General features: G+C 39.7%; 1 protein-coding gene across 1 annotated transcript in view; it reads left to right on the top strand.

Annotated features, from left to right (window-relative positions):
• The window catches only part of LOC117525795 (voltage-dependent T-type calcium channel subunit alpha-1I-like), a 364,422-nt gene that overhangs the window by 236,691 nt on the left and 106,283 nt on the right, over window positions 1-21,448 (top strand). Inside the window, exons 14-17 of the mRNA XM_034187733.1 lie at window positions 1,417-1,504; window positions 4,607-4,764; window positions 17,431-17,501; window positions 17,733-18,186. Of these exons, the coding sequence (XP_034043624.1) occupies window positions 1,417-1,504; window positions 4,607-4,764; window positions 17,431-17,501; window positions 17,733-18,186 (771 nt within the window). The remainder of the gene's footprint in view (window positions 1-1,416; window positions 1,505-4,606; window positions 4,765-17,430; window positions 17,502-17,732; window positions 18,187-21,448) is intronic.

Here is a 21,448-nt window from a genome sequence, read left to right as displayed (position 1 = left end):
AATGGTAAATGGTGATGGTAAATGGTAATGGCTGAATGGTAACACAGTACAAAGCAGAGACCAGGGACACAAGTGATTAGTCCAAACAATTGACCGTCTTTAAAAGGGAGGCAACAGAGGGTTATCCAACAACAGAGAACAAAGAAACAAGTTCAATAATTAAGAGTATGCAGAGAAATGATAATCTAACATGGAGTGGGAAAAAAATCAGGAACACAGGATGGCAGCAAAGGTCAGTAACATGGAACATAATGAGAGACACCAGGAAGACATGGAAAATGCTTAACAATACAGCAAAAGTGACAAGACAGGGAGATCATAAATTGCTTGAGGGAGATAACAAAAACTGGGGACAGTTGTGGAAATTAGTCTGAATTAAAACACAGGATATTGCAGAGATAGTACACCATAGGGAGCCAGAGACCAGATAGAGAGAATTGGAGAGGAGATGTGAAACCAGAGGCGAGAGGAAAAAGAAATGCAGGATTGAATAATATGTCATGACCCATGACTATGTGTCCTGCTTCTCTGTGCATAATCCAGCACACAGATGTCTTGTCTCTGAAGACCCCAGCAACTGGTAAATGCCAAGGGGTCACCAACATATCATGTTGCTGTGGTGTATAGATGGCTTCATTTGACAGATGGGAATAGACCAGTTACCTGCCTGGGTGGTTTCCATCTAGGACCCAAGGTGGAGGTGGAGTGTAGTGGAGGCTGTAACATGCAGCACCAAGGCATGCTCAGACCTGACCTGACCCAAAATTGTTAAAAATTAGCTCAGTTTATGGTAATATTAGTGCTCCTAAACGGAGTTTGTATATTGCAATAACAGTGTTTTATAAATAACACTATTTTGTTAACAAGGCTGTCTGAGAGAAAAATGGCAGAAAATGATGGTGTCAGCTGTCAAATCCACAGATGCACCATTGTTTAATTGTAGTGTGGTTCCTGAATTTAAACACAAATACCAGAGCATTACCATATTGATAGTGTGGAGCTTTGATGGGAAACACCTACAAATAAACTGGATTGACTTTCTTTTCTTCTTGAAATGTCAACCTATCAGTCTCTCTCTCTCTCTCTCTCTCTCTCTCTGCCTGCCTGTCTGTCTGTCTGTCTGTCTTCCTCAGTTCTCAGGCATGATCGACTGCATCTTTCAAACCAATTATTTGTTCCAGATTATTTTGTCATTCCTGTTGGTCTCAAACATCTCTGTGGAAGTGCCCCAGTGTTGTAGGGGTTGAAACTTCACATCATCCTGATATCATGAGATTATTTTGTCTTTGACCCCAGTGAGAAGAGATGATGGAACGCTGACACAGTATGAGCTGATGATACCATGAAACCCATGTCTGATAGCTCATTGTTTCCCTCTTCTCTGTGTCCCTGGCCCATGTGCTTCACTTTCTTCAGGGTGATGCCAATCGTTCTTACTCAGACGATGACCGATCTTCCTCCAACTTTGATGAGAGCGAGAGGCATGACTCCACAAAGTTGTCTGGTGAGCCCTCTTCTTTATCATTCTTTATCATATTGTAATTTTGTGATTTTTAAATGTGAAAATAAGTTTACAGAAGAGAAATTTAAAGGTGTGGTGTCTTTTAATTTTTTTTTTTTTTAATAAGTAGTGGGTATTTTCTTTAATATCACAGAAATGTTGTTCCTTTGTATTCAAATAAAGGATGTATAACATAATATTGCCAATATGAACATTTTCCTTCCCTGGAAACAATTTAGGAGTTTGACCCATGTGGGTTAAAATACAGCAACAAGTCACAGTGACACACTTTCTGTGGTGAGATTTTAGATGTCATGGGGGATTTTATGACCCTCAAATTGCAGGTTTGGTCAGCTTCAGCATTATGAAACCTAAGAAATGGGGTAGACCTTCAATGAAGATGTAAAGTGCCAATAAAAATAAAATTTAAGCAAAAATGACAAACAAGAAATGCCATGGGGAAGAACTCACGATAAAATACAGACATTTTTGAGACTAAAGGTTTTCTGGATATCTGCTGGACAGATAAGACAACAGAAGAGGTTTTCTGTGTCAGTTGTCAGTACTGACGTTATTTACAGTTACAATTTTTTTACTTGGTTTAGCTAAATGAGTCAGTGTGGAGACAAACATTTTATTATATCTTTATTTTATTTTTGTGTTTTCTCCTAGTTTAAAGTCAGAAATTCAGAATTTCACAAGAATACGGCATTTTGGACTTTTTGCATTTCCACACAAGCTTCCTCCTGCCTGTCATCTTTGCTGCTGTGCTGTGGTCTGAAATGACGCATGCACAGATGCAAAAGGCAGGTGATTTTTAGGGGTGGACCGTTTGGTCTGTGACACCCTTTATGATGCAACTCCACATTACATGGAGAAATGTGGCAGGGTGGGATTTGAACCGGGAACCTTCTACACCAAAACCAAGTGCACTAACCACTAATCTAATCTAATCTAATATTTACATAAACATTTAACACATTTTTGACCTGGTGCATCAATATTCACCCAGTTTTATTCAGTTTATCCTCCTTAAAGCTACTTTTAAGTCACATGCACAAGATGATAACCTGTAGTTTTTCCAGTTATTGTATTAACCTGGACAGATGGACTCATTCATTTATCTAATTATCTATTTATTCACTCATTCTGTTTTTACACAAAATATTCTGAGGGTTTTTCAAGGACTTTTTCTCATTTACTGTAATAAATATCTTAGGAATAAATTTTAAAGTCATATTGTAACTGCAAAAATTGCTGATCTTTGTCAGATTTGTTGAAATTTAAGGCAGTAGTTTCCCTTTTCTATTGAGGATTTTTCAAAAGGCTGTTTGTGCTCAACTCAAAACCCAAAAGGTAAGAGAGAACAATGTGAAAAAATGTCTGAAAAATACTGACCAAGCTTGAAAAATGAATGAGCTGCATCTGTACAGCTTTCATCAGCATACGCTGCAGACAGCACGGCTCAGGAGAGGATTAAATGTGAGACCAGTGCAGGAGAATGGCTTCGATGCTGCGTGAGTGGAGATAATGTTAGTGATGTCAGTGCTGTGCACGAAACAGAAATCCCTCTGTTTCAACCGTGTAGCAGAAAATGTTTGACTGGACTGTTATTGTTTTGTTTCATTTTACATCAGTCTGTTTGCTCCCTGACTCCTCCCCTGTTCTTCGCCTGACTTCCAACAAGGTTGTTTTGTGGATAACTTTTATCCCCAGAATTATCCATAAAGGTTTTGCTTTGGTGAAGGTCAACATTTAAATTTTTTACATTGTCTGCCAAGCTCAGTATACACATGTTGCTGGGTTCTGGATTTGCCCAGACGCCACCAAATGTACAAAAGAAATCAATCACTGGGGTCAAGGTTAATGGGACAAAAGGTCAAAAGTGAAGTTTTTCACTCTGATTTTGCACTACTGCAGTGGGTTCTGGATTTACCCATTTGTGATCATATTTTTCCAAAAGTCTATCATTGTGTGGTCATGTCAGCCTGTGTGACTGTTGGCCTACTCCTCCCAGGTCTTTGGATGCCAATGAAGGTTGACCCCAAAATTGTCCTGAAAGAATTTGTTTTTTGCAAAGGTCACGAAATTAGATTTTCAGTCCGATTTAAACCAAATATGGCCCACACTTAGGTGGATTCCAGAAGTGGCCTCTTAATGTCAGCCTGTGGTTAACCGTTTGGGAGAAGATCAAGGTTACTGAAGTCAAATGACATATTACTCTAGCTCTTACTGTCTTAATGACCGGGGGAACTATTACCTATTAACATACGAGGTCTGTCAATAAAGTATAGGTCCTTTTTATTTTTTTCAAAAACTATATGGATTTCATTCATATGTTTTTACATCAGACATGCTTGAACCCTCGTGCGCATGCGTGAGTTTTTCCACGCCTGTCGGTGACGTCATTCGCCTGTGAGCACGCCTTGGGAAGGAGTGGTCCCGCCCCCTCGTCGGATTTTCATTGCCTGGAAATGGCGGAATGAAAAGGACTTTTTTCCATCAGAATTTTTTCAGAAGCTGTTAGAGATTGGCACCTGGAAACCATTTGAAAGATTTATCTGGCTTTTGGTGAAAATTTTACAGGCTTCACAGAGAATAAGGACTGTTACTACAACTTTAAGGACCCCTGTAAGGACGCTCGGCGCGCCGCGACGACGCGGCACAATTTTTCAAATGGTTTCCAGGTGCCTGTCTCTAACAGCTTCTGAAAAAATTCTGATGGAAAAAAAAGTCCTTTTCATTCTGCCATTTCCAGACAATGACTATCCGACGAGGGGGCGGGACCACTCCTTCCCAAGGCGTGCTCACAGGCAAATGATGTCACCGACAGGCGTGGAAAAACTCATGCATGCGCACGAGGGTTCAAGCATGTCTCACGTAAAAACATATGAATGAAATCCATATAGTTTTTGAAAAAAATAAAAAAGGACCGTTACTTTATTGACAGACCTCGTAGCAGAGTAACAGCTTACAATATCTGGTCCTGTATGAATGTCATTATCTCCTCTTATTGTCTGATGGCATCATCTTTGAAAAATCCAACCTCTTAAACAAATCAACCATTAAAGTCACTGCTGCGCTGTCATTGCAACTCCCCTCCAGATCCAAAGATCTGCACCCTGACACCTAATGGCCACCTGGAGATTGGTGCCGTCTCGGGCCTCAGGAGGGCCTACTCATCTGAGAGGAGGAGCTTCACCGTTGGGTCCAGAAAGAGCAGCGTGATGAGTGCAGGCTTCGAAAGACGCTCCTTATCACTGGTACGTATCTACGTGCACTACTTACTGTGCCTCACTGATGCACATGCATGCAGAGAATTCCTTTCTTTTTTGTTGTTGTTCTCTTCAGTATATGAAATATTTTTTTCAGCCTAATAGCACGTTATTTGATTTTATTCTTCAGTAAAAGGTGATCCATCATCATGGACATTTTGTTTCCTGTCAGCTAAACACAGGTATTACTGTGAACATGATGTGTTCAAGCACTCATTGTGGAAGGTCTGACACCCAAGAATTAACTGTCAGCTAAATCAAAGCAAACGTGGGCTCTGTAAAATAAATGACTCCTGGAGCATTTCTCAGATTTTTGAGTTTCTCATCTGGGTTTAATTGTTCTAGTCGTCAGTCTGCTCTCAGCTCTGATCAAAAAATAATATACCATCTTGTAAAATAGAATGTCTTAAAGTCGATCAAATGTCTCATAGTGTCCTCATTCACTGTGACGATTCTTAATCGCCTGCTGCCTGATAGTGAGCGGCACAGGCTTAATAATAGAAAACTTTTAATATAACACAATCCTATAATACCCTCAGCTGTATGAGCATACAAATAGTAAACAGAATGTGACCATGAGCTCTTACAATAGGTCAAGGTTAGCCATGTTTGAACTTGTTCAAGGTCTGTGTCCCAAGAATGTTCCCTGTGAATACTGTCAGATCCTGACAGTAACAGGACTGGACTTATGCTCAGCAACAGATGCAAAGTCTTCGCAATACCCAATGGCCATATTTTCACCTCGGAGAAAAATGTATATATAAATCTAATCAACCAGTGCAAAGCCAACTCTTTCAAAAGTGGGAATGAAAATGCATTAGAGCCTTGTATAACAGAAGGCTTGTGCAATAATAGTAAAAATAATAATGCTGTATATTTCTGCCAAGCCGCCAAAAGTCCATCTGTTGTCTGTCTTTAGTCCATTAAGTTTGCTTCCTTTAAGAACTGGTTTGTCGTTTATGTAATTCTTCCTCAACAGTCTGATGCCACATGAACAAGTTCTCAAAGGTGTCATTGTTTTCAAAATGTGGTGCATGAAATGCATCTTGAATGACTGTCTTCTTTCATGAGCTGCTTCAACTAGGAGTCACCTCAACAGATCATCTGCCTCCATCTCACACTGTCCTCTGCTTTTCTTCAGTCACACCAGCCACTGACATGTTGTCCCTCAGCACATCCATAAACCACATCTTTGGCCTTCTCCTTCTTCCTGGTGGTTGCATCCTCAGCATCCATCTCCCTGTATACCCTGCATGCTAACAAGAGAACTTAGGGTAGGGTTAGACCCGAGCAGACTTCACACACTGGGCTGATTTTGCATCAGACCAACTTCTTCTGCATCCCCCTGGATCCCTCCACTACACATGTCCAAACCATCTCAGTCTCACTCCTCTGGCTGTGTCCCCAAATTGTCCTAACTGTGCTGTCCCTCTCCCTACAGTAATTCTGTCCACCCTCACTATTTGTTTTGTAAACTTGGCCTTTCACCTCAGCACACTCTGCCCTGTCTACACTCTACTTCACCTCTCTACCACACTCTCTATTACTTGGGACAGTTGACTTCAAGTATTTAAACTCATCTGCCTTCACCGATTCTAATGCTTGCAACCACAATTTTCCAATGTGCTCCCTCTTATTCAAGCACATGTACTCTGTTTTGCTGTGCTTGACTTTCATCCCCCTTCTCTCCAGAGTGTATCACCATATTTATCCTTCCCCAAGTGTATTTTTGGAAATTACAATGCATTTCATCATTCCGATCTGGGAAATACTAACACCTCACTCATGTTGAATCTGGTTTTTCAGGGAGAAATTCTAAAACATTGCATTCAGTCCTAAAGGCAAAAGGTTGCATGTACTGTATCTCTTCTGATGCTCATGTGTTAACTGTGTTGCGGGAGGCTACAAACAGCTTAGACACCAATGGAAGCCATAGATACAAATATTTTTGTAGTTACATCCAGATGTGGAACTACCACAAATGTGTTCAAAGCTTCTTTCACCCATTAACTACAAAATTTTATTAATGACCAAAATACTATTTTGGTGAAGATTGCAGTCAAGCTTAACCAAACACATTAGTCTCTTAGTTCTGAGAGCTGGACTTTAGGAGCATGTGCCAGGCAGGGTATGAATGCCTGAAGCAAGATTGGTTCAAAGTTTAAAATTGTCAAGGCTCATGTAATCTGAAGTAGAGCTTCTCCATGCTGGTGTGATGTTTTCAAAGTGTGATGATGTGGTGAAAAATTAATGACAACAGCTAATCTGTGTTCTCTAGCAAATGGTCTTATAAACAGGAACTCCCAAGTGTGATTTATGTGCAATTACTTTGTTGTCCAGTTTATATATGCAACAGACTACAAATAAGCAGAAAACACCCAAAGAACGTGAGGAGTGGAGATGCTGACAGTCAACCACAAAACCTCAAATTGCCTCCAATCAGTGTTCAGTTGTCAACAATACACCCTTCTTCAGGCTGAGCCCAAAGGAGCCCCATGGCTGTAGACCCAGCAAACTGGTGCTTGCTTGCCTGTGCCCCCCCCCTTCCAGCCCGCCTAATCACCCAGCCATGGCTCCGGAAGGATGCACGAGTTTCTTGAAGGTGGTCAAAGTGACTTTGTTGTGTCACTCATGAAGGGTAGTTATTGAATCACCATTTTTGTCTGTTTTCTCACCTGGGACCAATTTGCCAAGGAAGCACCACCAGATGTTGATACTCCATGCAGCAGACATGAGGTTCTCCATTGGGTATCTAGGCTTACACTCAGGGACAGGGTGTGAAGCTCAAATATCCAGGAGGGACTCTGAGTAGAGCAGCTGCTTCTTTGCATAGAAAAGAGCCAGTTGAGCTGATCCAGGCATCTGGTCAAGACACTCCATGATTGTCTCCATAGGGAGGTGTTTCAGACACATCCAAATAATTGTAGGCCCCAGGACACACTAGAGGGAGCCAAGAATCTGCAAATGTGGGATGAGTTGCTTAGTCTACTGCCACCTTGACCCAGACCTGGATAATTGACAAAAAAAAAAAGAATGAAACCACAATAAAAGAACAAATACATCTATGAATAGAACTAAAAGGAATTAGAACTAGAGTATATAACCAAAAAATTGACAATCGACTTAAAATCTTATAAATCAGGATATGATTTAAATCTTAGCTAAAGTTTGTGCTAATACAAAGCTGTGATGCAGGATTTGAAAGGTCATACAAAATGATGCATACGCTGCTTTCGAAAAGAAGCAGGAAACAAATGTCAAATGAAATTAATGTAGTGTTGAAGAGTTTGATCAGCAGAGTAGGTTTGGGGGTCCAGTGGAACTAATTTATGTTGAGCTTTTACTTCAGATCACAAATTTCACAAATCTCTTTCATTATTAAGAATGAATTTCTGCACCTAATATTGTGTCCTACGAAGAGAATCTTTGTTTTAATGTTGATAAATGAAAAGTGACAAAATAATGAAAAGGTTTTTGCTGTCATAATAATAAATAGGTTATAAGCTTTCTGACAAAATGATCTGGAGCTTCTTTGAACATTTACTGCACAAACTGTTGTAATAAGAAACATTTTTCTTCCATCTGAACCGCTGCAGCTTTGGACGGTCAGCCTGGGCGTGATGATTTAAGCCAATGAAACATCTCAGACTCTTGTTCTCCCACATCAGTCCCACGCTTTGAAATGACTCATTATATCTTTTCTTGACACGTATAGAACGACAAATTTTATTTTAAAAGACATCCTCTGGATCGTGATAAACATTGTTGAGAGAATAAAGAGATATTTCATGGACAAAAAAAATGTGCAATTTTATTATAGCCTGAGATCAAATTAAATTCAACCATGAATATTAAATACATAATTTTAAATGTTTTCAGAAACAAATACAAACTAGAGCACCGCCCTCATACAACACAAACCTCCACCAACACTAGTTTCTAATTCCACAAATTTTTACCTTGGAAAAATTTTCAAGTTCAAATTCTTGTTAGAAATGGCTTTTCAGTGTTGATATCAGATATCTTCTAAATCCGCAGTACAGATGAGATGTGGCTCAGACTTGGTCTATTCATTGAGACTGCCAGTTTGCACCTCATTGTCACAACTGGGAGTGATTGAGGCACTTTTGATTGAGATATAATGCAAAATGTACACCAAATGGGCTTTTCAATGTTAAATTCAAATGTCCACAATATCCACAATCCAGATCAGATCTGGATCAACCTTTATCAGGTGATAGCGATTGCCAGCCTGCACCTCACTTTTAAATATTAGAGTGATTGGGACACATTTGAGAAAGATATGTAAAATATACATTCAATGGGGTTTTCAATGTTAAATTTAAATGGCTACAAAATCTATCATCTAGATAAGATTCTGAACAAGCTTTGTCAGTCAATAAAGGATGCCATCCTACATAATGCTTTCAAGTATGAAATAAATTCGATCTTTTCTGACAGAGTTATGAAGTTTTGAAAATTTGTTCAATGTTAAAGATAGGGACTTTTCCAATTTTCAATGATTTTTTTTCCTGACTTTGACCTTTGACCTATGAGCTTGAAAACTGAATCAGTTCTTGTCTATTGGGATATGAATCCTCAGTAAAAATTTCAAAATGATATGTGAAAAATTGCGGGCTCAAGGCTGTTCACAACAAAACAAACAAACAGTAAATATGAGCTTTCCAAATCAATGAATATGCCATGGAGTTAATTTCCATAAATCTTTAAGAAATATAAACAACATGGCATTGGATAGCAAATCAATCTGGAGTGAGCAGTTCTCAAAAACAGAGGGCAAGGGGACTAGTGAGAAAAGCTACCAAGACACCTATGACAACTCTAGAGGAGTTATTGTCTCCTGTGGATGTGATTGGAGCATCTGGCAGACTGGAGCTGCAACTTTTTTTTTTTTTTTTAAGAAATTTATTCTCTTTGTAAATGGTTTCTCCAGTGACATCCACAGAAGCTATAACTCCTTCAGAGTTTGCCACGGTTGCCTTGGTGGCTTCCCTCACTAGTCTCCTCCTTGCACAGCGCACCCAGTTTTTGAAAACTGCCTACTCCAGATGTCTTTACCTCCCAGCACTGCACTGTTTATATTTCTTAATGATCAGTGTACTAAATGAAGTGCTTGACACTCAAGTCCATAAGTATTTGGGCAGTGACAATTTTGTAATTTTGCTTCTGTACACCACCTCAGTGGAGCTGAAATGAAACAGGATGTGCCTGTAGTGTCGACTTTGATCTTTAATTCAAGGCATTTAAAAATATATTATATAGAATGTTTATGCACGTTTTTAAATTGAATTTTTTTACTGCTCTTATTTATTAGATGCCTTTTACTGAATTTGCACAAGTATTTTTTTATATATATTAGGTGATATAACATATTTTACTCTGTATGTTTGTTTTGTGTACTCTATGTGATGGTTTGTCTATTTGGATGTTGGAGTCTGCAATAATGTTTGATTGATTTTATATTGCATTGACCATGGATTAATTAAATCAGTTTTTCTAAAGAAAACTGGCTGTGAAAACTGGTTTGTATGTATCCAACCCTGACCTGTCAAAAGAAAATTGGCTGTAAAAGTGACAATTTACTTTAAATCCATCAAAATGCAGCATTAATTTAGTCAGTTAAACATGTTATGTCTGTTTTTTTTCCACAGTATGAAAGTATTGTGTTTTGTTATTCAATAACTTTATGAAATAGTAAGTCCCTCCCTGCTCCTGTGTTTTCACTTGGGGTCGCCACATCAGATCCGAGGTGGATTTGCATGTTTTTTTGGCACAGATTTTACGCCTGATGCCCTTACTGACATGACTCCACATTACATTGAGAAATGGGCAGGCAGAGGTGGGATATGTATTAAATATTCATGTTAGCCAATATTCTGAAAATACATTTTGTTCATTTGATTTTATTACAGAGCCAATGTTAAATTCTGTACTTAAAATTCTGGAAACCTACTAATACTGAATAAGGCTATTCAGGTTCAGGTTCAGGTGGCTTTATTTGTAACCGTAGGTAGATTTGACTGTATATTTTTACTCTTAAGTACTTACTGTAAAATACATAAATCCAGCAACATTACACCACAGTTATATCTATAGAGCCAAAGCCAAAATAAATAAATAAATTATTATTATTTTTTTTTTAAGTTAAATGCCTCTGTTTGGCTCAACATCCAGTTGCCATGGCTACCTCTATTAATTGACTGCTTTTCTATTCATGTAAAGTGAAACAGAGAGAAGAGAGGACTAAAAACAGGAAAGAGTGCAAACAAAAAAAACAGCAGGAAGAGCAGGAAAAGGAGGCGAGGAATGAAAGAGGAGAGAAAAGCAGAAACAACCCTGAAGGGTTAGAATGTTGGCAAAGTGGGAGTGGGAGATCCACTTCACCATGAAGGCTTCTCCTCTTCTCTCAGATTGGTGTCAGAAAACACCAATTACATCATCAGGCCAACGTCACTGCAGTAATCTGCCTGCTGTATTTTTTTTTTTTTTTTTTTTTTTGGAGAGTTTTAATATGTAGATAGCAGAAGTTAGAATGTAATAATTTTTTATTTATTTACTATTTTTCACTTAACATGTTTTCATATTTTTCTTGATGTGGTACTGTGTCTATTAATTTAACTTGGATGCATGAGATTTTTTGTCATTGTCATTACAAGTGCAACAACGAGATTACATCCACACTCAAATTGTGTCAAAAGTGCCAGCAATTAATCCACAATTATTACTTGTTTACCGTAATAATGGCACACATCAGAATTAAAGACAGCACATATACATTTGACATTGTTTATGTGCACTAAACTTGAAACAGTCCGTTTTCCAAATTGAGGCGATGTGAGTGTGTGGTAGCCGCTGCAACATGTCATCGTGACACCGCCAGCTTGTGGGGAACGGGGACCTACCGCAGTTAAAACTGGCACAACAAATCACATTAGTATGAATTTATTGCAATAAATTCATACTAATGTGATTTGTTGAAACAATTAATTCATTTGTTTATTAATTGCCTCCATTTTATTTTTTTTTGTTGTTGTTTTTACAGAGGATTGATATCCTGATATCAATCCTTTGCTTGAGCTGCTGCCCCCGCGACCCGACTCCGGATAAAGCGGAAGAAAATGGATGGATGGATGATATCCTGATAGACAAGATCTAATTCAATTGTTGAGGTCATAGCTCAAAAGTCAAAGTCAGGAAATCTCATGGAAAATTGGAAAAATCCCAATTTTTAACATTGAACGAATCTTCAAAACTTCATAACTCTGTCAAAAATGATCCAGTTTCTTTCATATTTGAAATCTTTATGTAGGATGGTAACCGTTATTGTCTGACAAAGTTTGATCCGGATCTGATCTACATTGTGGATTTTGTGGACATTTGAATTTAATATTGAAAAGCCCATTTGGTGTACATTTTACATTACATCTCAATCAAAATACTTCAATCACTCTCAGAAACTAGTGCAGTGCTCTATTTTACTGGTTCTGACAGCTTTTTCTTTGTTAAAATTTGAAAGAATCGAGATAATAACATGTTGCTATATGTCTCAAGGACTTCCCAGAAATGTTTAGCGCAGAACCTCCCAGACTTGTGGAAAGCCAATCTCACATTAACACTCTGTTAATGTGAATTTCAGACAATACCTAAATAAAAAGAATGACAACAAATGCATAATTACTCCAAGCATCACTGTATTAATATAGTCTTCTGCATGCATGTAAGTGAAACAAAGGAACTCTGACAGAAGGTTTTCTGGGAATTCCAGGATGTTTCAGGTATGGAGGACATAGCATTTTACTCCAGGTATTGTTATATTACAGTGTAGTGTTTGAGTGTTGATGGGTTTGTTGTTGTTGGTGGTTTGGTGTGGAACAATGAGAGTACTGTAGTTCATATTTGCCATTTAGAGAGACAAAAGAACATAAAATTAAAACAAAAATCACTTTTTTTTTTCCCCTGCAGATTGCTGCTGTTGAGTGATCTACACACTTCACTACACTTCTGACAATAGCAGCTGCATTGTTTTAGTGGATAGAGCAGGTGTTGACTGGTGACATGGACATTTCTAAGTGTAAAAGGTGCAGTTAGCTCCATCATGCTGAGAGGATCAGATATGCCACAACAAACTGAGCTAGTTATGTTCCTCTAAGTACAGCGGGGACTCCGGGGTTTGCATATTAAAGTTGTTGACAGCCGGTTGAGTACTCGGCAAAGTTGTTGCATGAGACAATTTAACATTTGATTTATTCATAAGAGGATGACCTACAATAGCAGGTGTGCTTTTTTTTCTCTCATGTTGTAAAATGACAATTATTCACATATTGTATCAACCTGGAGCTTCTAAGAATTAAGCATCTTTTCTCTAAACATTTTTGTCTGATGGATTATTTTGCACCAACACTTCATAATGCTGTATGTCAACATAAAAACTTCAGTGCTTTTGTTGGCGAGGAAAGGTTCACTGACATGGAGTTCATGGATCATGCTGTGAAAGACTTTCAGTGACTTACTGGACTCAGCCATCACAAGTTGAACTTGTGGAGACACTTAGGTGAGCAATGACATCCAGGTCTCTGGGTCGTTGGCCACTGAGAGACGCCTGGGAATTGCTCATTGAGTCCTGAGGTCACTGGACTGTTTGGTGATGACGGTTGAGACCTAGTGTGTTGTGAGGGAATTCGATTAGGATAGATTAGATAGAACTTTATTAACCCCTTGGGAAGACTCCCTCAGGGAAATTGAGGCTCCAGCAGCATTGTATAGCAGCACACAGGGTAAGAAGCACACAGTGCATCAAAAGTGAAAGTAAAAAGCAATTTGTAGATATAAGTATAGAAACACAAATAGAAATACCAGAAATTCTTCTTGCTACTGATTTACTGGCTACTACTGTTCCTCTCATTCATATCCTCTGTCTTCCTGTTGCTCCTCCCCAACTGAGGAGTTGTGCAGTCTGATGGACTGAGGGACAAAGGCGTTTTTCAGTCTCTTGGTCCTGCACTTGGTAAGGAGAAGGAATGTAACCTAAAACATTTTGGCCACATCTTTGCATGATCCAGCTCATAGGATCCTCAGTGTTGAGGACCACACCAGCTGCAGGAGTTAAGAACATGCCCACGTTTCACCTGGTTGTGTGTTTGATGGTTATTGTTGAGCAGTGGTGATGGATCGTTTATCTGTCTGGATGGTCCCCATCCAGGACCCAAGGTGGTTCCATAGTGTGGTGGACACCACCAATACAACATCAACACCAGTAGATGCCTTCAGACTGATCCTATCCATTACATCCTGCACCATATTGCACAGTGTATCTCACTGCAGTCTTTGCTGTTGCTTATTGTTCAAATTATCTTGCACTGTGTTTATGGTGGTTTTTGGTGCAATTCCAACTGTGGAACAACTTGCTTGAAACCATTTCCTGTTGGTGCTTCACATTTTCACTCCCATCATACACTTGGTTAGTGCCCCATCACTTCACCTATTGATGGGTGTGGAATCACGTTTAATATAAAGCAGCTTCCTTTTTCTTTGATAACATACATAACTATCTGCTTAAGTCCCCTGACACCATGGAAGATTGAGCTATGTTTGAATTATAGTTATTGTCTTTGACTTAGGTTATAGTTAAAATTAGCATTTCTCCATTTGTCAACAAATGACTTGAAGTGGCACCCCAACTCATCACATATTGACGTTGAGTCAAAATATTGGTTTTGCTTCCAAATGTGACGAGCTGGGAGTAAGAATCTGTTGGCTGGTGCAGTTAGGAGGAGGAGGAGGGCTAGGTTATGGTTAATGTTAGAGTTGGGGGTAAGAGTAGGATTAGTAATAGTGAGTTAAAAAAAAAATCACGAAAATTGGAATCATTTCGTGACGGGAGGATGAAAAAAAGTGAGATTGGGGTGACCATACAATATTCTTAAGAGGAGGTTCAGTTTTCATAGAAGGTCGGAATTCTGTGGTTGAAATGAACATATAGGCTGTGCATACTATGAGGTCTGTCCAAAAAGTATCAGACCTTTTTATTTTTTTCAAAAACCTTATGGATTTGAATCACATGTGCTTGCATGAGCCAACCTTGAACCTTCGTGTGCATGCGTGAGTTTTTTCACGCCTGTCGGTTGCGTCATTCGCCTATGAGTAGGCTTTGAGTGAGCACTGGTCCTCCCCCCTTGTTGGATTTTCATTTCGAGGAAAATGTCTGAACGATTGGAGCAGCGCTGAATCAAATTTTTCCAGAAACTGTGAGAGACAGCCAGGTGGAAACCATTCAGAAGATTAAAACGGCTTTCGGTGGCTTTTCAGTCGAGTGAGTATCCAAGGAATTGTGTAAGAGCTGGACATGTCACAACATGTCCTGTGAGACTTCTAACGTCCGCACATCTTTCATTACAAAATCTCCTGTAACAGTGGAATGTGCCGAAAAAGTGCTGATGTCCACCTCTTCTGCAATTTCTCTGGTAGTCAGACGACGTCCCGGATCAACACAGCGTTCACTTTGGAAATGATCTGGTCGTTTCAGCCTGTCGATGGCCGCTCGGAGCGCGGCGCACCCTCCGCCATTGTGCGCCGTCTTTAAACCAGTTGTAACACTCCTTAATCTGTGTGATGCCCATAGGATAGTCACCAAAAGCCGTCTGAATCTTCCAAATGGTTTCCACCTGGCTGTCTCTCACAGTTTCTGGAAAAATTTGATACAGCAAAGCTCCAAATCGTTCCACCTCGCAATGAAAATCCAATGAGAGGGGAGGACCAGTGCTCACACAAAGCCTGCTCACAGGCGAATGATGCAACCGACGGGCGTGAAAAAAATCACGCATGCACATGAAGGTTCAAGGTTGGCTCATGCAAGCACACATGATTCAAATCCATATGGTTTTTGAAAAAAATAAAAAGGTCTGATACTTTTTGGACAGACCTCGTATATTCAATATGTGTCACAAATCACACTTTGATGCAACATATTACAAACACTAATCCCACACTCCAAGAAGAAGTAACTTCTATATAGACCCTTGGGTGCTGGTGCTCATCCTCAGATTAGATTAGATAGAACTTTATTAATCCCTTGGGAAGACACTGCTATGGAAGATTCCGTAGCACGAAACTGAAGAAACTCTATGGCATTGGAGGTTACTTTCCCTGCCATGGCCGGAACTCATTTCCAGCTGGTTTAACTGAGACAATGCAGAGTACAGTGCAGTCCCAATACTCTCCATCTGACGTACAACTTCATACTTTGCAAATTCATGTGAATGAAGGGAAAGGGTGAAGTGGTAGAGTGAAGAGAGAGTACTGGGACTGGCCCTAAGTGTCGTGGACTTCAACTGCAAGGGGGAGAGTCAACAACTCTCACCCCTGGACTGGACACCAGTACGACTCGTGTTACTTCAGTTTGTGTGTCATACATCATACAGACAAGGTGAGGAACCTTGGGGTAGTTTTTATCCTAGGTTGTCCTTTGACCTCCACATTAGAAATATTACGAGGACTGCTTTCTTCCACTGCAAAATATAGAGAAGATTTGTCCCATCCTGTCTATGGCTGATGCTGAGACCCTGATTCATGCAATTGTCTCTTCTAGATTGGATTATTGCAACATTTTATTTCCTAGGTTGCCACAGTCCAGAATCAGGGGTCTTCAATTGGTTCAAAATGCTGCTGCCAGACTTTTGACATGAAACAGAAAGTTTGACCACATTACTCCCATTTTGGCATCTCTTCACTGGCTTTCTGTCTCTGTGAGATCAGATTTTAAGGTCCTGCTACTGGCCTATTAAATTTTTCACGGACTGGCCCTGTCCTATTTGGCCGATCTACTTAAACCCTACGTATCTCCCCGGGCTTTGTGTTCACAGGACGCAGGCTTACTTTGTGTCCCTAGGGTGAATAAAAATAGGGAAATAGAGCCTTCTCCTATCGTGCCCTGGTCCTGTGGAATGCTCTCCCTGCTTTAGTGAGGCAGTCAGACTCCGTTGAGACTTTTAAGTCACGATTGAAGACGCATTTGTTTTCTATTTCATATGATTAACATATTGTTTTACTATGCTTTTTTTATTCTTTTTGTTTTTTTTACTTTTTCATTATGCTTTTAATCTTTTAATTACGATCTTTGATCTTTTGGTTTAATTTGTTGTTTTCTGTGAAGTGGCTTGAGGCGATGCTGTCATGATTTGGCATTCTATAAGTTCAATACATTGAATTGAAATTGAATTATTACAGAAAAAAATAACAAAACTAAACAGAAACTGATTTCATATCAGCCTGTTCTCTATATGAAGAAGAATGGTTCTGCATATTATTATTGGCTTTTGGTATAATCAAGTGAGATGGGGTCACTGTATTATTATTATTATTATTATTATTTTATGTCACATTTCAAATTATTTCTCTGAAGCAAATTCACCAATTTTTATGAAAACTGCACATTTTTTTGCACATCTGGACCAGGATTTTTTTATACCAAAATATATGCATGCTGTATTGTAAGAAGTGGGCCTACAAACATGCAACAATTATTTAAATATTCAGACACACATCCACATTATCTGTGTCTGTTTCTGCCTGGACAGATTTGGTTTTATTAGAGATATGCAAAAATAATGACTTTGGAATGTTGTGTTTCTGGTTTAGCGCCATGGCCGCAGTTCCAACTACCACAACTGGGGGCGCCCTTTTCCTCCACAGTCTGTCTGGAGCCGCAGGTAGTAAAAAAAAAAGGCTTAAGTTTAAGTCTGATTTTTCACAGATAGCTTCATAAATTTTAAATAACTTCATTAATTATTTAACTGTGTTGAGAAAAATGAAATATTTTTACTTGCTTTGTCCTTGTTATCCTGAGGACTAAATCCCTAATAGATATAATCGAGTGCAGAATTTGCATTAACACACTGTCAGTCTCCTAATTACTCTTTTTTTTTTTTTGTAATCTGCAGGTCCAGCTCAAACAGCCTGGGTTGGAAGAGTCGCAGGTTTGGTGGGGCTCCTCTGGTGGGCGGGAGTCTTCGGGTCAACAGCACTCACTCGCCCTATGCCTATGCCCCCGAACAGGAGTCACTCCTCTCGCACCCAATCCACCCCCACCATCCTGTACCCCCACACCATCCACCACCCCCGTTATTCCTCTCCAGACGATGTGCTGTGAGGAGGGATCGCCGCGCTCTTTCGCTCGAGCTCCCAGAGTTGCTCCGGGGCTGCGGAGAGGCCCCTGAACAGTCACCAGTGCCTCCTGACTCTGGGAGAGGATCTGGGGCTGGTGGTCTTGCAGATGTGGACCACAGTGACTGTAACGGCAAGGCCCCAGGTCCCTACACCCATCTGCTCACTGAGGTTTTCCCTCAAGTGAACGCGCAGAAGGACCGCACAGATCTTGATGAAGAAATAGATTACGTAAGTTGGAAGTATTTTATTGAAAACGTTACTTTAATTGGCTTAAATCTGAGTCACGTTTGACCTAGTATGCTTGAAACCTAATGTCTCGAGCCCTAGTTGTTACCCTTCCCCTTCAATTTACTGGAATTTCTCAGGGTACTGGAGAGGCCATAAAACTGACAGATAAAGAGGCTCCTATTGGGCCATTGTATCCTGCTGACACGACAGCAGAAAGAGTTCGGTAGTTGAGTTTTATGTGTTTTGTTAAAGAACCATCCAGAACATAATCGTGCAGCGTTTTACTGTTACTCATTATGTTGGTGAAATGAGAGAGGCACTTCAGTCACATGAGTTGGTTGTGGTGCATTAATTGAGAAGGTTTATTGGGCTTCTTTTAGGTTGCTTTCAAGGAGTATACTGGTTTTGTTGTCAACTGAGTCCAATTACCATACAGTACTACATGCTGCGTTCCAAACCGTGAAACTGGAAACATGGAGTTTAAAACACTTTCCTAAGTCTCACTGGGCTCAAATCATTCTAGGTTTCTTCATCGATGTGTTAATAATATGGTTTTCCGTGGGACTGAAGGGGATAATGGAACAAAAGTGTAGGATTCTGTGTCTTGCTCAAGGATGCAGCTTAAACTCCCATTTACCGAGCAACCTGTTCTCAAAACAGGACTAGTCACCTCATGGAGGACATTATGTAGAAGTAAGTCCTACACAGCCCCTGAGACCTATTCCCAGATACAGGTATGGTAAGATAAGGTTCAATTCTCCATGTGGAGGGGACACCAGTTCATTGCAGGCTACTTCCCAAGCCAAGGCAGAGTGGACTGACAGAGTGTACCACAGACCTGGATTTCAACTCTGGTCAAAAAATTGATGTGCAATGCCAATCGTACAGTGCCACCTGCTCTCCAAAATCACCATGGTACTCTGTTAAAATCATTTTTCCGATTCTTGAGATGTTCTTGGGATGGGGAACAAAATTAACCTGGGTGTGTTGACTGATGGTGCATTCATGTACTGCTCAGCTGGCAAAAGACTTTTATTTTTTTTTTTTATATTTAAAAAGGTTCAGTAATAACAGCTGCCAATGAGAACTATGTAAAATGTAAATCAATTCAAATTAGGGTAATTTATCAATCAATCAATCAATTTTTTTTATATAGCGCCAAATCACAACAAACAGTTGCCCCAAGGCCCTTTATATTGTAAGGCAAGGCCATACAATAATTATGTAAAACCCCAACAGTCAAAACGACCCCCTGTGAGCAAGCACTTGGCTACAGTGGGAAGGAAAAACTCCCTTTTAACAGGAAGAAACCTCCAGCAGAACCAGGCTCAGGGAGGGGCAGTCTTCTGCTGGGACTGGTTGGGGCTGAGGGAGAGAACCAGGAAAAAGACATGCTGTGGAGGGGAGCAGAGATCGATCACTAATGATTAAAAGCAGAGTGGTGCATACAGAGCAAAAAGAGAAAGAAACAGTGCATCATGGGAACCCCCCAGCAGTCTACGTCTATAGCAGCATAACTAAGGGATGGTTCAGGGTCACCTGATCCAGCCCTAACTATAAGCTTTAGCAAAAAGGAAAGTTTTAAGCCTAATCTTAAAAGTAGAGAGGGTGTCTGTCTCCCTGATCTGAATTGGGAGCTGGTTCCACAGGAGAGGAGCCTGAAAGCTGAAGGCTCTGCCTCCCATTCTACTCTTACAAACCCTAGGAACTACAAGTAAGCCTGCAGTCTGAGAGCGAAGCGCTCTATTGGGGTGATATGGTACTACGAGGTCCCTAAGATAAGATGGGACCTGATTATTCAAAACCTTATAAGTAAGAAGAAGAATTTTAAATTCTATTCTAGAATTAACAGGAAGCCAATGAAGAGAGGCCAATATGGGTGAGATATGCTCTCTCCTTCTAGTCCCCGTTAGTACTCTAGCTGCAGCATTTTGAATTAACTGAAGGCTTTTTAGGGAACTTTTAGGACAACCTGATAATAATGAATTACAATAGTCCAGCCTAGAGGAAATAAATGCATGAATTAGTTTTTCAGCATCACTCTGAGACAAGACCTTTCTAATTTTAGAGATATTGTGTAAATGCAAAAAAGCAGTCCTACATATTTGTTTAATATGCGCTTTGAATGACATATCCTGATCAAAAATGACTCCAAGATTTCTCACAGTGTTACTAGAGGTCAGGGTAATGCCATCCAGAGTAAGGATCTGGTTAGACACCATGTTTCTAAGATTTGTGGGGCCAAGTACAATAACTTCAGTTTTATCTGAGTTTAAAAGCAGGAAATTAGAGGTCATCCATGTCTTTATGTCTGTAAGACAATCCTGCAGTTTAGCTAATTGGTGTGTGTCCTCTGGCTTCATGGATAGATAAAGCTGGGTATCATCTGCGTAACAATGAAAATTTAAGCAATACCGTCTAATAATACTGCCTAAGGGAAGCATGTATAAAGGGAATAAAATTGGTCCTAGCACAGAACCTTGTGGAACTCCATAATTAACTTTAGTCTGTGAAGAAGATTCCCCATTTACATGAACAAATTGTAATCTATTAGACAAATATGATTCAAACCACCGCAGCGCAGTGCCTTTAATACCTATGGCATGCTCTAATCTCTGTAATAAAATTTTATGGTCAACAGTATCAAAAGCAGCACTGAGGTCTAACAGAACAAGCACAGAGATGAGTCCACTGTCCGAAGCCATAAGAAGATCATTTGTAACCTTCACTAATGCTGTTTCTGTACTATGATGAATTCTAAAACCTGACTGAAACTCTTCAAATAGACTATTCCTCTGCAGATGATCAGTTAGCTGTTTTACAACTACCCTTTCAAGAATTTTTGAGAGAAAAGGAAGGTTGGAGATTGGCCTATAATTAGCTAAGATAGCTGGGTCAAGTGATGGCTTTTTAAGTAATGGTTTAATTACTGCCACCTTAAAAGCCTGTGGTACATAGCCAACTAACAAAGATAGATTGATCATATTTAAGATCGAAGCATTAAATAATGGTAGGGCTTCCTTGAGCAGCCTGGTAGGAATGGGGTCTAATAAACATGTTGATGGTTTGGATGAAGTAACTAATGAAAATAACTCAGACAGAACAATCGGAGAGAAAGAGTCTAACCAAATACCGGCATCACTGAAAGCAGCCAAAGATAACGATACGTCTTTGGGATGGTTATGAGTAATTTTTTCTCTAATAGTTAAAATTTTGTTAGCAAAGAAAGTCATGAAGTCATTACTAGTTAAAGTTAATGGAA

The sequence above is a fragment of the Thalassophryne amazonica genome, chromosome 15, assembly GCF_902500255.1.
Source record: "Thalassophryne amazonica chromosome 15, fThaAma1.1, whole genome shotgun sequence".
In the NCBI taxonomy this organism is placed as follows: domain Eukaryota; kingdom Metazoa; phylum Chordata; class Actinopteri; order Batrachoidiformes; family Batrachoididae; genus Thalassophryne; species Thalassophryne amazonica.
Note: the sequence above shows the minus strand (reverse complement) of the source record. Positions and strands in the feature narration are given on the sequence as shown.